This window comes from Corvus cornix, chromosome 7 (genome assembly GCF_000738735.6).
Source record: "Corvus cornix cornix isolate S_Up_H32 chromosome 7, ASM73873v5, whole genome shotgun sequence".
Classification (NCBI taxonomy): Eukaryota; Metazoa; Chordata; class Aves; order Passeriformes; family Corvidae; genus Corvus; species Corvus cornix.
The window spans coordinates 32533010-32549178 of NC_046337.1; the positions used below are offsets into that span (position 1 = coordinate 32533010).

The 16169-nt window shown below is 42.0% G+C and overlaps 1 protein-coding gene across 1 annotated transcript in view; it reads right to left on the reverse strand.

The window, feature by feature from the left end:
- FAM171B (family with sequence similarity 171 member B) overlaps positions 1-15668 on the reverse strand; it is a 31935-nt gene extending 16267 nt beyond the window's left edge. Inside the window, exon 1 of the mRNA XM_039555284.1 lies at positions 15416-15668. Coding sequence (XP_039411218.1) covers positions 15416-15584 — 169 coding nt within the window. The 5' untranslated portion in view covers positions 15585-15668. The remainder of the gene's footprint in view (positions 1-15415) is intronic.
- Between the last annotated feature and the right edge of the window lie 501 nt (positions 15669-16169).

A 16169-nucleotide genomic window follows, 5' to 3' on the forward strand; every position in this document is an offset into this window, starting at 1 on the left:
GAAGTTGACAACTACTGACAGTTTCACTCTCGCACTTAGCAGGAGGTTAAGTTTGCACCACCCCTCTCCAGAATCCCTCGGGGAGTTAGAACTTTCCAGCCAGGGACCCAACACTAACCCCAGAATGAATGATAAAGAACAGGGGTACATAAGGACAGACACAGACTGCAGCAGTTGCTAAAAATTGCCTTATTTAGGTTGATCTTTAGGCAAAACGGCAGCATTATGGCTCTAAATTTAAAGCAAGTACAGGCTGCTCCTTGAAATGCCCTTTGGAGAAAAGATATTGATGTTTTACTGCTCCATGTCAGGGGTGCTGGTCACCACAGTTCAGCTACAGACACTTACAGAAAACTGCTTTTAGACAATACAAAGATATTGTAAAAATTAAATAAACCGAAGCACAGAGCTAATCAGCATTTGCTGCAGTTGCATACGAACAGCCAATCCACATAATCTATACAGCACAGTTCTGTAGCTCTGCACTCCCTCAAAATATTTTAATGCAAAATCAAACATTAGGATGTATATTTAAACGAAGAGCTTTGGCAAACATCTCTTCAGGGACACAGAACACATCACCAATTTCCAAGGACAAAGCAGCAAAACAGGGTCTGGGAAAGTAGGACACCACAGTATTCCCACTGCCCTATTTCTGGTCAACCAATTTCCACAGAAGGCATCAACAAAATCTCAATTATGAGGGAGCTAAGGCTAGATCCTGGGGGGACCAAGCAGTGCCTGTTACAGTCATTTACAGGAGGCAGTTTAACCCAATCTAGTCAGATCTAGGTGTCTCCACCAAGCTGGTGCTTCACAGTCAAGAAAAACTGTAACAGATTAGAAATTTTAAAAAATTTAACACACTGTTACCTAAGCTTTGTCACACATCAGAAGCTCAAGTGAGCTTTTGCTGGAAAAAGAACAATTATAGTCTGACTGAGAGCTTTTCAAACAGATTCTTTTACATTTGCTTCAAATAATGCTTTATTTCAGTTACAGAGAAACACTTCCTTATTTCACCAGCATGGCTGTGATAGGCACAGACCACAGTGCCAGAACTGTCAAGCATCTGTACATGGGTTAAGAGGAAATGGAAATTATTTACTAGAAGCTCATTCATGTCAATATATGCATCATTTCAGCACACACTACAGTATTCAGGTGGCACTTCCTCCCACCTTACTGGGAAAATTAAAAATAGAGCCTAAGAACACATTTCACATGCTACTCTGACTCCTCAGTGCCACATCAAGGAGGGGCTGCATCTCTTGAAACAACTGGATATGTCTGCTAAGAGCTGAACAAACTAAAAATGCAGGAAGAGATGTAAACCCAACAATCTGCCGTCATCTCAAAAAAAATACATCTGATTTCTACACATTCATCGTGTTCTGAAAACTCCCTTTCCCACTTCCTATTTCCCCTTGCCTTCTATATTGTCCTCTTTCCTTCACAGAGCTCTGCTCAGTCTCCTTCCTCCCACAATTCAATCCATCCTGGAGTAATCTCTGTGATGATGAGTCCCTGTAAGATTTTAGCCAGTGAGAGCACTGATCGTGAAAAAAGACCAATACTTTTCTAAAGACGAGGGTTTTTGCAAGCCTCACATTAAAAAGAGTGGTGAATGTATTACATGAAATTAAATGCATTGAATTGAACCCATCAGGATGAGCACTTTAAAGGGACACTTCTAATCTAGTAGACTAAAAAACTGCCAGGGATTTGCCTCTGGGAAATTAGCATGATCCAGAGAAAACTTCAAGATTCTAAATAAATTAGTAGGTCAAAGACTAACTATTAATTTAGTTCAAAACAGAGCCCAAATGTAGTTTCATATTATAATAAAACTGTCTCAGACAGTATGGAGAAGCTGTCTGTCTACTGACACACTGGAGCAAGTGTTACGTGTTACACTAATAAGAACAAAGCATTTTTAACTTCTAGAAGGGATTTTGATAGGAAACAAAAGTAAATAAATAAAGAAAAAACCCCAACACACTAAAGAAATAGAATACTTACCTCAGTCATACCTTGTCCATTTTTTCCCAGCAAAAGTATTCATGGACTTGGCACCACTTTTTACATAGAATTAACACTGCATTTTACTGATGCTTTCAGAAAAAAGATTATTAGTTGCATTTATTTACTGACAACAATTTCATTTCACTTCAGCAGAATAATTATTTTCTTTCACTTTAACAGAATAATTATTTACCTTTTAAACCAACATACTTCACAGGTTTATATTTTTTATGGATGTGTGTGCATATGTAAATACAAATCTTAAGCAAACAAGAGGAAAAGGAGGTTTGTTTTTTGAAGAGAGATAAAGAAAACTGCAAAACATTCTTAATAGAAATCCTATCCTCAAATATTTGTTGAAAAATATTAATTTATGCCTCATTAGTACGTAGGCACTGAAAGAATTTCCAAAGTAGTCAATAAGCATTATGTCAGTGTAAACCAATGAACTGCTCTCCCCACAACTTTTGAAATCAGTTCCTCCAAATTCAGAAGCAACTTAAAGGAACGATGAAATTTAATCAGGACTAAATGTGGCCAATATGCAACTCTAGCAAACTTGAGCTGCCACATTTTGATGTGATATTTGCCCAGTATAAGGTAATTTTTCACACATGAGAAAGACTTTAGACACTCCTGGTACTTCCCAACAGACATTAAATTCCCATCCATCTCATTCCATGACACACTTGTACAGGTACTGATTGCAGCACTACCTTGACTTCATATTTAAAAAAAAAAAAAATGACAAAACCCCACATTTCAAAAAAAAAAAAAAAAAAAAAAAAAAGCAAATTTTTAATGCTTGCAATTATTTTAATAGGTTTGGATTACTTTATAGTCTGGATGGCCACAGTATCCAAAATCTGTACTATTGCATAGGCAAATTATCAGCTTTTTCAACCGAAGATCTGTTGTATATAAGAGAGGATGGATCTGATGAGTTATTTGAATGAATAAATAAACAAAAATAACTCTTTCCTACAACCAACAGCTGTGTTCTACCATTAGAAGTGGTTACACTTCCACCCAAGATCTCAGACCAGATGCATAAACTGCATAAGCATGACAATCATTCCACAAATGTTGATAGGAACCAAATATTGATGAAATTAAGGTCCTGCAAAATCAATAAAATAAACCAGATGATCATAGGCTGTATCCCTAATGATTACTGCTGCATAATCAATGAACACCTTCCTGGAATGATCCTGCTTGTAAGAACTGCAGCAGAATGTCATCAGTCTAATCCATAAAGCTGCTAACGACTCAGTCTCCTATCCAGTGGGAACACACTCCCAAGCACTTTGAAGTGCTCCTGGGAAGATATAGAAAATAGAAAGAAAATTCCCCATTCTATATTTTTATGGGCTACCTAAGCGAGAGCCATGAAATTCATACAGGAAAGCAGCCATGAAGGTTAGATGGGATTTTTTTTCCTGTATTCCTTTAAACACTGCATGGCATACATATGTCATTTAACAAAATTCACTGGAATAATATTAAGTGCATAGCATATACTGCTGCAGGGTGCTCATTTGGTAAGGAGCTGCAAGATGTTTTTTTCACCATTAGATGCTTTCTTCACAAATTAAAATCAGACTGCTTCATCACCCTAGACAGAACATGAGAACTCGCAGGACACAATAAACCTATGAGAATCACAATTACCATAGCAACTTTGCATTTTGATTTGCTGCTATTTTGTTGAATCAGCCACCCTGGTTCTCAGAGCTGTGGTTACTATGGAACACTGAAGCAGAAATTCACCTTCCTGGGGCAAGGGAGATAGGCAGCAGACAAGATGAAACGCTGCAGTCTGCAGAGCTTCATTATTTAGGAGTCATTTATTTTAAATATCGTCTTCTGTAATTTGAGATAAGTGAGATAAATTATTAATATTACAAGAATAAAATCTTAAATAAAACTAATCTTTCAAATTAAGATAAATTTGCAAGTGAAAGAGATTAAAATGAGCAACTAAGTGCTAGCAAGAGCTCTTGAAACGTACAAAATAAAACAGCTTTGCCCAGACATTTAAGAGGCCATTATAAGGCTATTTTTTTCATTTCAGTTTACTTACTGGCTAATACTAAGCCTGTAATGCTGCTCTTTCATTTTTTTTTAAATCACTGCCAGTATCATTTTACCTTGCATTAGAGTTCACAGAATGAAAATATTAAAAATTGACACTTTGTTACAGAATATTGGAGAAAAAAGGTAGGAAGGGAAATATTAAAATCTTCATAATACTCTATTTTAAATATGCTGTCTTAAACCCCACATTATATTACACACCTTCAAGAAAAACAGGGAAGTGCCTATTAGAGGATAAGCCAAAAACATACATTTCCCACTCAGGGACTTTACAATTAAACCTCCATCATTTAAACAGCAAAAATAAATCAGTCAGCAGCAGCATCTTGACAAAATGAGACCATTTCTTATAGACAAATCTAATGATTTGTCAAACCTGCCCTCTAACAGTCAATACACTTGGACAGAAAGAATATTCCAGTATCCTTGCAGCATGAATCATCTCATTTTTTTTATCTTAATGGGTCAGGTACAGGGTTTGTCTTGTGAAATTCCTAGTGGTGGCTTGTGACTGGAATAAGCTGAAAAAAAACTGTGCAATTTCCTTGATTTGACAACCCCGTAATTTGACAGAAGGAGGAAATAAAACCACAGGAAAACAAAGCAGCACCTGTTCAAACATGACATTTAATGCTGTGAAACCCTAAGACAGATACGCATCCACAGACTCCATGGCATAATGCACCCCACAAAGCAGAAATTCAAACATCAGGGCATGTTACTCACTAATTGCAAAGGACAACTACTGTTCCATTCAGAGATATTTTTCAATAACACACTGGTCACTACTCCTGTCTGGAAATACTTTTCTTCCCCTAAAGCTGCAAAATCTCATACTACTCCTTCAAGAAAGACATTGCTGGAACATTACAAATATTTATCTTTAACCTGCAGGAAAAGATTCTCTAATCCCTTGGAAGAAGGCCACGGTATAAAGGCATGTATGGAGAAAATAGAATTTAAAGTTTGCAGGACAACATTTCCTAAGGGTACCTCTGTACATGTGGAATGGGAATTTTTTATTACAAGAATTAGGAAATCCATATTGCAGCAACAAAACAAGAGTACCCAACAAGCTACAGTCTCTTTCATATAGAAATTTTTATTAAAGTTGAGTTTCATAAAGTGAATTATCAAAAATCACAAAATAACAATGAATACAACATCAGGTACTAGAAAAATTACTGCAGATTCCTACTTATTTTAAGTCTTATTCCTCAGAGTTTAAAAAAGTTTCAAAAAAGAGGAAGTTCTGTCAAAGCAGATCACAGGCTAAAGCAAAACAATGGAGTCAAGACTGCACCACAGTAATGTAACTGCTCTGCACCCATGGATGCCATCCAGGTAAGTGTCAGTGCTGAGCACATTAATGATTCAGCCACTGCTGCTCGGAATCATTACTGCCTGGCTACAGCTCCTCACTGGATGAAGTGCTCCAGGAGCCAGCTGAAGCCCCAGCTGTGTTGTCTCCAGCACAAAACAAGTTCTCCCTTCTCAGCAACTGGCCCAAGTCCTGTAGGGAGTAATTGGAAAACAACTTAGCACCATGGAAACCTTTCTAGGACGATGGAAATGGTTTTATTGACACCGAGGCTAAAAATGGGGCAGTAAACACTTTCTTCTTCCCCCCAAATACTCAAGATTCATTCAGCACCTCTGAGATTGTGCCAGCTGGACTGGGGGGAAACAAATGCACTTAAGTATTGCTGGGACAATCTGCTCCATGGAATGCTGAAGAATCCAGCAAAGTTGTTGAGGGACAGGTTTTCTCTACTGTGCTTAAGAAGAAACACCCAATAAAAACACAAAAGGGGGGAAAGGAACCTGACAACTAATTAAGAGGCAAACAGGCATGACATATTCTTTTGCCCAATGCTGCACCCCAACTATGCAGGATCTCACAAATGTTTTGCTGGGTCTCTATTCTGCTGAATTTAATTAGAGGATTTTCCCAACATCAGTGGTCTGTAATCCAAAGAAAATCTCTACTGCAGCCCAGTGAGAGTAAGTTTTCTCCTTTGCTCCCAGAAACAATGGAATAAGCTCCTGTGATATTTATCACAAGCCACAATTCATGTTATTAACAGCTTTTATTGTTCCAAAATCTACTGAAATCCTGCATTTACCCAACATAAAACCACTCATTGCTCCTGTTCAGTCACTTAATGAAATGCTTCAAAACAGAGGAAAAATGTTTTCCACAATTACATGAAAAACTTTTTATAATTCCATTAGATTCTATAATAGGTGGAGAGGGCAAGCATGTCCTTCTTCATCCCAGCAAAATGGCCAATATTTTCAAATATCTTGACACCACTGACCTTCTCTCCAGTTTAGCTCACATTAGCACATACAAATCATCAACCAGATTTGCTACCTCACAGAAAATAACTTCCATGAGAATGTTCCTATCGGTTTCCTTTGGAAGCCTTGCCCATGGAGAGTCATTAATAATAATAGATTTGGTGTCTTGCCAAGTTTCATAACCATGCTACACACTGCTATCTATCTCAGCAGACTGAGCCAACTATATGCATATTTATGAAACAGCCCCAAATCTGCAGCAGAGGGTGTAACTCCACTTTGTTCCAATCTGCATGCATTAGGGGAAAGCACATGAAAGACCTGAGCCTTGTTTAAGCTCGCAAAGGAAAGGCTTTGGGGGCCCTACACAACAGCCTTCCCACACCCAGGTGTTTACCAGGGATAAAGGGCCAAGTGCTCTGTCGAAATGCAGGGCAGGGTAATGAAGGGCAACAGCCACCAACTGCAGGGAAGGATCTGACTGGACCTGAGGGATTTTCTTTTCTCTCTAAGGATAAACAATCATTGGAATAGGTTGCCCAGAGACGTTCCCCAATCTTGAAGCCTTTCATGGCCTGGCAGGAAAGAGCTCCTGGGTCTGAATTCAGAGCCAACCCTGCTTTAAGAATGCCTCTGATGGCCCCTCCAGCCTGAACACCCACGCGATTCCAGATCCTCAGTTACTCTCAAGTCACAGAAAATAAAACCAACAAGTATCATCTTCACTTGATTGGTTTATTTCAGCTGCTAATCTTAATACATTTAGCAAATCTGTCTGAAAGTTTTGCCAGGAGTACACCATCCTATGATAATCTGGGGCTCACAACCTGATGCAAATTCCATGCTTCATTATGGAAATAGGGTGAAAAGATATACTTCATCTTGCATGGCCTTACTCAATAACACTTGCAGTAAATGAAAACAGTAATACCAATGATTCTGAAACTAAAATCAGTTTGAGTAATGAAAGGGTTGCTCAGATCTGAAACTAAAATAACCTACAACACAAACCCTGAAAGCTACATGCACACTCCAGTGGGAAAGTTCAAGCGTTGAATACGGGTAAAAGATTCATGAGAAATAAAAAAAATAAAAGTAAGTGAAATACAAGAAAACATTTCAGAAGAAGCAGATGAACTATTAGGAACCACACTGAAACACATGAACAAAAACACCCAAACAAACAAAACCCACCTAAATTCAGCTCTTTCCTCCAAAATAAGCTGCATCATAATGAGTTAGTGCTCCAGTTAATCTGCCTATAACCACACTGTGTTTAGTAAAAGCATCCAAGCCAACACTCAGAGGCACAGGCTGAAGCCCTCATTAATCGAATGGAACTCCACACACCTGAGAGCACTTTTGGGGTGCAGTGGTCACATCAATAATGGCTTTCAACCACAGTGTGCAGGGGACATGTTGAAGTGGCTCTGAGATTCTCTCTGTTCTTCTGCTTCATGACCTCCTAATGCACACAGCTCAATATGTGCCTCACACTCACACCTACAAGCACTGCATCATGTTTAACACACACAAAAACCCCCAACATTCCCCACCACAGCTGTCATGCAGCTTAACTTGCTATAGCTGCCAGTGGTTCAGGTAAGACCCACACCAAAACCACAAGATTTTTCAAAATGGGACAGGGAATATCAGAAGGTAGAGGGACAAAATTTTTTTTTGCTCTTTAACCCACCACAAGCCATAATTTATTTCATGTGATCTCAATGAGAGGCTACCTCTTGCCTCTTCCCTCGGTAGAACTGCAGTTTCTCAGGTACCTGGCACTATCAACACTAAATGTGGAATGCCAGAGAAAGGGTCATGTGGGAAGTCCAGCAGGAGGAACTGACCCTGTAACCCATCTCCTTCAATAGTCTCATTTCCACATTGTGACAATTGTGCCCTGAAGTCTGATTTCTTTCAGACAGCAGAGACTCTCTATGAGTCCATGTGATGAAGCATAATCAGGCAAGATAAAGAAGGACAAGAAACTGAGGGGAAAGAATAAGGGTTCATGTGTGCCCTTGGTGAGACTTAGGGGGCTTATGCACACACAGACAGGCAAGAACATCACTCCCAGGCCTGCCCACCCCAGCAGGGCACACAGGGTGGCTTCCAGGAGCTACACCAGACAACGCCACACATCACCAGGATGATGCCATGCAAGTGTCATGAGCTGCAGACCTGTCACTATGGTGTTTACAAGAATGCACACAATGTGCTTACAGTCAGAGGGCACGCAGAGTAATTTCCAAATTTAGGGCAGCTGCTCAACCTGAGACACGAGGAGGCTTTTTCCACATCCTCTACAAACTACTGACAGCTGCTTGTGAAGTTCACAGCATATGATTTTTTACTGGAGAGAACTGCTGGTGCCACACATTTGCTCTGCATTCTGCCTGAGAAGCTGTGTTAAGGTACGTGGTGCTTTGGAGGGTCCTCCACACACAGGACCATCCTTGTTGATGCTGCTCTAGTCACAAGAACCTGTTCACACTACAGTCCATGTGTGCTCTCTCATATGGAAGATCTAAGAGTCATCCCTTCCTCACCCAAATCCCCCCAAAATGACAGGGCAGCAAACTGCACAAAGATTACCCTCCGTACAGCGTGTGTCTGTGGTAGCTGTGAAAGGGAGATGTGGTGGGGATGCAGCAGCACGTGCTCTGTGCTGCAGGCTCAGAGTTTGGAAAGACTGCCCCTTCCCAGGAACCCAGCTCTGCTACTGAATGGATCTGGAATGCCTATTCCAACTGAGTACATCTTGAGTAAAATCTGCCCTACTGAACACTGGGCTTAAGGACCTCTGCAAGACGAATTCATTCTCTTCAACTTTCTAACCCCGAATTCCCTAGCACAGGTTCTCTCAGCAAATATATTTCCCTACTGCTGATTGTGAAGCTGAGCACACTCACATCCTCCCCTCAAACGTGTGCTAGCAGGGAAAGTGTTCTCAAACCTCGTGTTTTCTGCTACAACTAGTGCCAGAGAAGCAAAGCAAGAAATGTAACAGCTGCTTTGCAGCCTGTTGAATACAACTTCCTGAGGCCATGTGTGGAAGGTGGAGGCTAGGAGTACTCAGGAGCTGTGCTGGGACACCCCTGGCAAGCCAGGATTAGGCAGGAGGAGCTAGACCTGCTGGTTTCAACCTACTAAGCACAGAAGAGTTATTTGAGAGTACACTAGCTCTGATGGTTCAAGGGAAATTGTTGATCACAGAACCTGGGTGCTCCTACAGCACCCCAGATGCAAAAATCTATGAATTAGGAATGAGACACAGCATCAGGAGTAATAAAGAGGACACATTTACTCTGTCACATTGTGCCTCAAGTCCCTATTCATTACAGAAGGATACAGTGATATAAAAATATGCAACGTTCAAGACAACAAAGTAACCTGTGCTGTTTTGCTAAGTCTGACACACCAAGAATTAAGTTTATTTTGAATAAACTTTCCTCTCAGATCTTTGCCCGTGTCTTCAAAGACTTCATCTACTGAGCTAGTTCACAGAGAAAGCATGCTACAGATCCCCAGTGACCCAGATAGCAGCTGCATTCCAAATTCTCAACCTGCCTTTTTCTCAGCCTGATAGTAATTCTGTGAATGTTTTTGCATAGCAATTGGCCTTTGATGGTGTACTTTCTGCCAACAGACTGACAAGAAGCAAACTTTAGCAAAACAAATAAGAACTGCAAAAACTACCACCTTGCAATAGGTGTCAGTTCCTGCCATCATTTATCCCTTGTTTCCTGCCACTTCTGACCATGTAACCATGGGCCCTGATTCCATGGATGCTAAAACACATTGTCTCTCTCAGTTCTTTATAATGAAAGCTACCATCAAGACAAGTTTCTTGAAATCTAGCTTTCTGAAGTATAGAGCATGATGCTGTATAAAGTATTACAGGCTTCAACAAAAGCAAGCTTTCAGCTCAGGAGAGATCTCGTACTCTTCAGAACTCCTCAGTACGTTTATGCAGATTCTCTTCCTGAAATAAAAACACAGCACATATTTTTTTCATGTGTGCTTTACCACGACAAACCCCAAACTCCACTTTTTCCTGTATTAGCAACTGAGTGACCTATATCCTGGAGCAGGTGCATCTATGAATATTTCTTTTTTCCTTATTCATTCCCATTTCAAACTGCGGATGCTTTATCCCCTCTCAGTGTCCTAATGCCCTTGCTGATATTTTGTTGCATTACTAAGTCTTAGAACAGCTCAGACTCTTAAGAACATCATCTCCAATAAATCAGGACAAGTCTAAGTCTTGCATTCTTTCTCACCTAGCTGAGAAGCCATTATTATAAATACCAAAGGCTGGGAATCCTGGCAAAAATGAACAGCAAATCAAAAGCCATTTTCTGAGCTTATTTCTATAGGTGGAGTTAGCTGCTTGCACTAAACCTTTTGTCTGGGGTGTGCATGTAACACTTCTAACTTGAAAAGAAACTTTTTCCCTGACACCAGTTACATTCCAGCATCTACAGGAAAAGAGGGTTGTGCTGCTGCTTGTACAAAATAAATAATGCCAGTTCTGATCAGAAGTCTCTACTCAGACAGCCCTGGCTTCTTGAGCAGGAACTGTATCCTACATAATCACTGAGCCATGAAAATGACTGAATTCCCTTCCTTACTGGAATGCTAAAGAATCTCCCACACAGCTTTTAATTCCTCACTCATTTTCTTGGGGTATCTGACTGCAACAAAAGCTCCAAAACAAAACCGGATTTAATCCTGCCATACTAATCCCCAATCCAGTGACTTTGGAGACAGTAAACCATAAAGATTGTTCCATCAAGTGACAAAAAAGCCAGTCACACTACACCTTGGGTTTTTTTAAGTGCATTATTATGTATTGTTGCTCAAATTCAAACCCAGATAAACATAATGAGATAACCAAATGCTAGTCTAAATACCTAAGTATCAACTACGCACAAAATTACAAGTCATTAGGAAAAATATTCTACGGCAAAAAACATGGAACACCACAATTAAAAAAGCAGTAAGTCCACACATCGTTGTTTTGGAGAAATATTTCTCTTTCAGTACCTCAAATAAAAAGGAAGCATGAGGAAGTTTTCTCCTTCTTGAATGGTCAGGAAGAATAAGACAACATACAAAAGAGTTTAGAAAAGTCTGAACTGGAAACGACTTGTCTACAACACGGCTTCACATTAGGCAGCCACTCATCATCACATGCAGGCAGACAGTACTGAGAAATGGGCTCAGAACCAAATTCCACAAGCAGCATCCAGGCAGTGTACTTGTCTCCAGCAGGTAAAAAAAGTAATCTCTAATTTTCTTCTGGGTTTGTCAACAATCACGTATTTATGTCATCTGTCTCTACAAACAGGGGTTTGTGTATTAACAAATAAATGCACACAGCAATTCCAACTCCCCCCTCTCCTTTGTTCAGCACTACTGTTAGCTGCTACAGCTTTTGAATTTCACTCTACAGAATCAAGCTAATCTCCCCATCTCATGCAAAGCCATCTGCCTAAAAAAAGGAAATATACCAAAGCAAAATAAACTCCTTTTTCCTTGAATTCTGGATTGCGGGACAGATTGGTCATGGTCTACAAAAAAAACATGGCAAGGTTTTTCTTGCTCATGCTGGGATTACAAAAGGTACAGGGACTACCCACACTTGAAAAAAACACCTATTTTAAAACATGTTTCAAGTCTAATTTAACATCTCAACATGGCAAAAAAACCTCCAACGTGAAGATGCTGTTATGTCACCCCATGTAAAGTGACAGCTTCCACTGACACAGCTGCTTTTTCTGCAAAGCATGTTGTTCATTCAGTACATGTCAGATCTGCCACAGAGCTGATGCAAATAACTATCACTTATTCAATTAGTGCTCTCTGCTCTATTTATAGCACAATATCTGCATTATAAAGAGAAAACAATGCCCCACATCAAGATATCCCAAGTCTCATGAGAATTAAAGAACATAACCCTCAGCTCCCATAAAGAACGCACCTCAATAAAGATAAAGAAAAGGGAAAATAGAAAAGAAAACCAGATTTGCCTGGATCTGAGCCAGGACTGAATAATTCACTGAATTCTGGCCTCAAGCCCGCTGACCTCAATGATGAATATCTGAAGCTCCCAGCGGCTTCTCTTCAATTGCTACTGCACACCAGAGCCCAGATTTCTGCCACACGGAAAATGCAAAAAATCACTATGAATAAGAAAGAACCAAGGCAGGTTCTCCACTCCAGCAATCACCACCCTAACCAGAGAGGGCTGTCTCTCTCTCTCTCTCTCTCCAATTTTTTAATTTTCTTTTTTAATTTCAAAGAATGCCTGTATCTGTTAGATGAGACGAGTCAGAATAACTCCATGAACTGGGTGCCTCTTGTACGTGTTCTCTGCCTTGTTAAAGAATTCACTTATTTCTCTTGCCAGTGGTAAGTTTGCTGTTGTTCCTAGGGGAAAAGAAAGAGATGAACAAAAAACCCTTCTCAGTCACGATGTGCCACTACCTTCTCACCACTGCACTTCCATGTCACCACAGAGTGTGCACCCCAGACACTACACACAGCTGTGCTGACTTCAGCATCTCTCCTCAGACAGCACAATAATTACACTGGCAGAAGTCAGTTAATCCAGGAGGGAATTGATCTGTAAAACGGTATAATGAGCTTCGACAGAACAGGGCCATCGATACAGGAACAAACGTCAAGTGACAGCAGGTTGTGAACTCCAGCCCCAGCTCTGCACCCTCCCTCGCCAGGGAGGATAAGCCTCCTTTGCTGTAGCAGCACTGGGATCACAAACACACTGCACAAACCTAAATTCAGCCAGACTCCTCCTCACTTGCAGAAGCCGCTGCTTGCCTGGCAGTTCCCAGCGCAGGACCTGCAGCTGCAGGAGCGGCCTCTCCAGAGCATTGCCCTGAGGGATTGCTCTGCTGCCAGTCTTCTGCTGGAAAGGCAGCAGCCATTTATCCTGCCTACCTGTCAGCTGTAAACCATCAAATGATAATTTAACATAAAAAGACATTAGTATCCATTAAATATACATCTGGAGTCACACTCTCCTTTTAAAAAATGTCAAAAATTTCAATAAAGCAAAAATTACTTACATGCTTTACTGAAATACCATGCAGAAAAACAAAGGTGCTTAGTAGTTTCTTCAGAATAAGTAAAGTTTCAGAGCAGTAATTAGCTTATCTTTTTCAAAGTCCACCATTGGTTTTTTTCAGTTTTTATAGACGAAAAAATTAATCAAGATCATTTAGAAATCCAGCCAACAAGTGAAATAAATCTTTAACTGTATTTAAGCATAACGTAAACAAATGCTGACAACCAACTCAAATTTTTAACATTCAGAAATTGCTACTGATTACGAAAGCTGTGCACTAGAAGACACTTTCCGGACTCTCATACCTCAGAACCCATGATGCCAAATGCGCAAATAAAGAAAGCAGCAAGAACTGGGCACGTGAGTCTGCAACAACAACAGCGAGCCAACAGAACAGGCATCAAAATGTTAGATACCAACAAAGACCTTGGCCAGGGCTGAAGGAGATAAGGTAACAGAGCTTCTTGAAAAGAAATCAATACCTGAAACCAAAGAGGATCATTGAATTAGAAAAACGGTCCTTTTTTTTTTTTTTGCCACTCAATTTTTAATGAGCAAAATGTTCACTGCCCAAGTCAGAAATGCTGCCAATGCCTTTTAAGTGGTGTTTGATGGTGATTAATGGTATATTCTACTAAAAGTATGATAAGAAACAAACTAATGAAAAATCATCAGTGAAAATGAAAAACAAGGACCAAGATGTTCATCAAATGTCTTTCTTCAAAACGCTAGCTACAGTTTTAATGTTTGGAAAATAATGAAAAACACAAACACAAACCCCCACAAAGAAGACCTAAAGAGCAAACTGGGGCATTTTAAGAGTGTATAAGGAAAAATTTAAGACTCTGTTCGTATTCTACCAAATCTAGTTACTTGTTCTATACCTTGAAGTTGCAAGCAAATACTGTAATTTAATATCTTTGCTTTCCTAATTAACAAATATACTTCAGCAGCTTTGTAAATTGGCTTCAATTCAGGAAAATATTAACCATCTGCCTAAAACTAAGCACATTTTATACCTTCCTGAAGTCAACTGGAAACAGAAGCATGCCTATATGCTAAAAATGAAACATATGCTCCAGTGATATGCCAAAAAGGAGCCTTGGTGTTAAAAGGTCTTAAATAATTCATGTTTGAAACCATCTTGAAATTCTTTGGTGAAAGGCAGTATGTCAAGAAAAATACTGATGCTGGGTTTATCGTCGTTTGAGCCACTAAACTTCAGACTATACACATATTTTTTTTAAACGAGATGACAGTACAGACACCTTATCATTTTCTCTGGTTCTGCAAAGAGGTAGCCTCAAATATTTGACTGCAAAACTAAGGCCTGAAGTTGAAATAAGCACATTATTTTCGTGGTCTTGGATAAGCAATGTATCATCCATTCTGCAGAGGGGATGCAAAAACTAACGAGCTCATCAGCCCCATCACGCATTTGACAGGCTCAAGATGCTCGCACACGAATCAGCTGGTTTATTTTTAAAGTGATACAAATATACACAGAAATAAATACATGTCTATGACATATATATTTATATTCCATGGACGCTCGGCTATCTCCCTGTGGAGATTCCTGCCAGCCAACAGGAATCCCTGGAGCCCCACTACCCAAGGCCGCGCTCCGGGCGCCCGACGGCGCACCCCCGTGCAGGTCAGTGCCCGCTCCCCGGGGCGCTCCCGGCCATCCCGGCCACATCCCGGCGCGGCCGCGCACACACCCGCGGATTCCAAACATGGATCCCGCTCCAGCCAAACCACAGCCGCTCATTTTCGAATCCGGGACCGCTGCCCGCACGGCGCAAACGCCGGGGTTCCCCGGGCGAGCAGAGCCCGGGGGAGAGCGGAGCCATCCCGCAGGGGAGGTGGGTGCAGGGGAGGGGTCGGTACCTGGTGCCGCGGCGGGGGCGCCCCCGGGCAGCGCCGCTCGCTGCTGCTGCGGGCGGGTGGCGGCGGCGGCGGGGGGCGGCCGCCCCAGCATCAGCATCACCAGCAGCGGCAGCAGCGCGGCCGCCAGCCCCGGGAGCAGCGCGGAGAGGCGCTCGCAGGAGCCCGGCATGGCGAGCAGCCCGAGGGCAGCGGAGGCATATTGCGGGAGGCCGGCGCAGCGCTCCGCACCCGCGGCCCCGGCGGCGGCTCTGCGGCGGCAGCGCCCGCCCGCCCACGGACGTGCCGGGGCGGGGCTGGGGCGGGGCGGGGCCACCTCTCGGAGGTGCCGGGGGACGTCGTCCCTGCGAGGCGGCAGCGCTGGCGTTGCGCGCGGCGCTTGTCGCCGGCAGTGCCGGAGTGCGTTCCGGGGCGCGTTCCGGGGCGCGTTCCGGGGCCGCGCTGCCCGGCGTAACCCCAACATCGCCCTCGCTCTGACGCTGGCAGCCACGGAATCACCGAATCACATTCACAGAACCACGGAATCGATTGGGCTGGAAAAGACCTCCGAGGTCGTCGGGTCCGACCTGGGACCCAACACCACCTTGTCAACCAGACCATGACACTGAGTGCCACGTCCCGTCTTTCCTGAAACACCTGCAGGGACGGTGACTCCACGATCTCCCTGAGCAGCCCGTTCCAATGTCTAATCACCCTTTCTGTGAGAGAAACTTTGCCTAAGATCCAACCTAAACCTCCCCTGGCACAGCTTAAGACT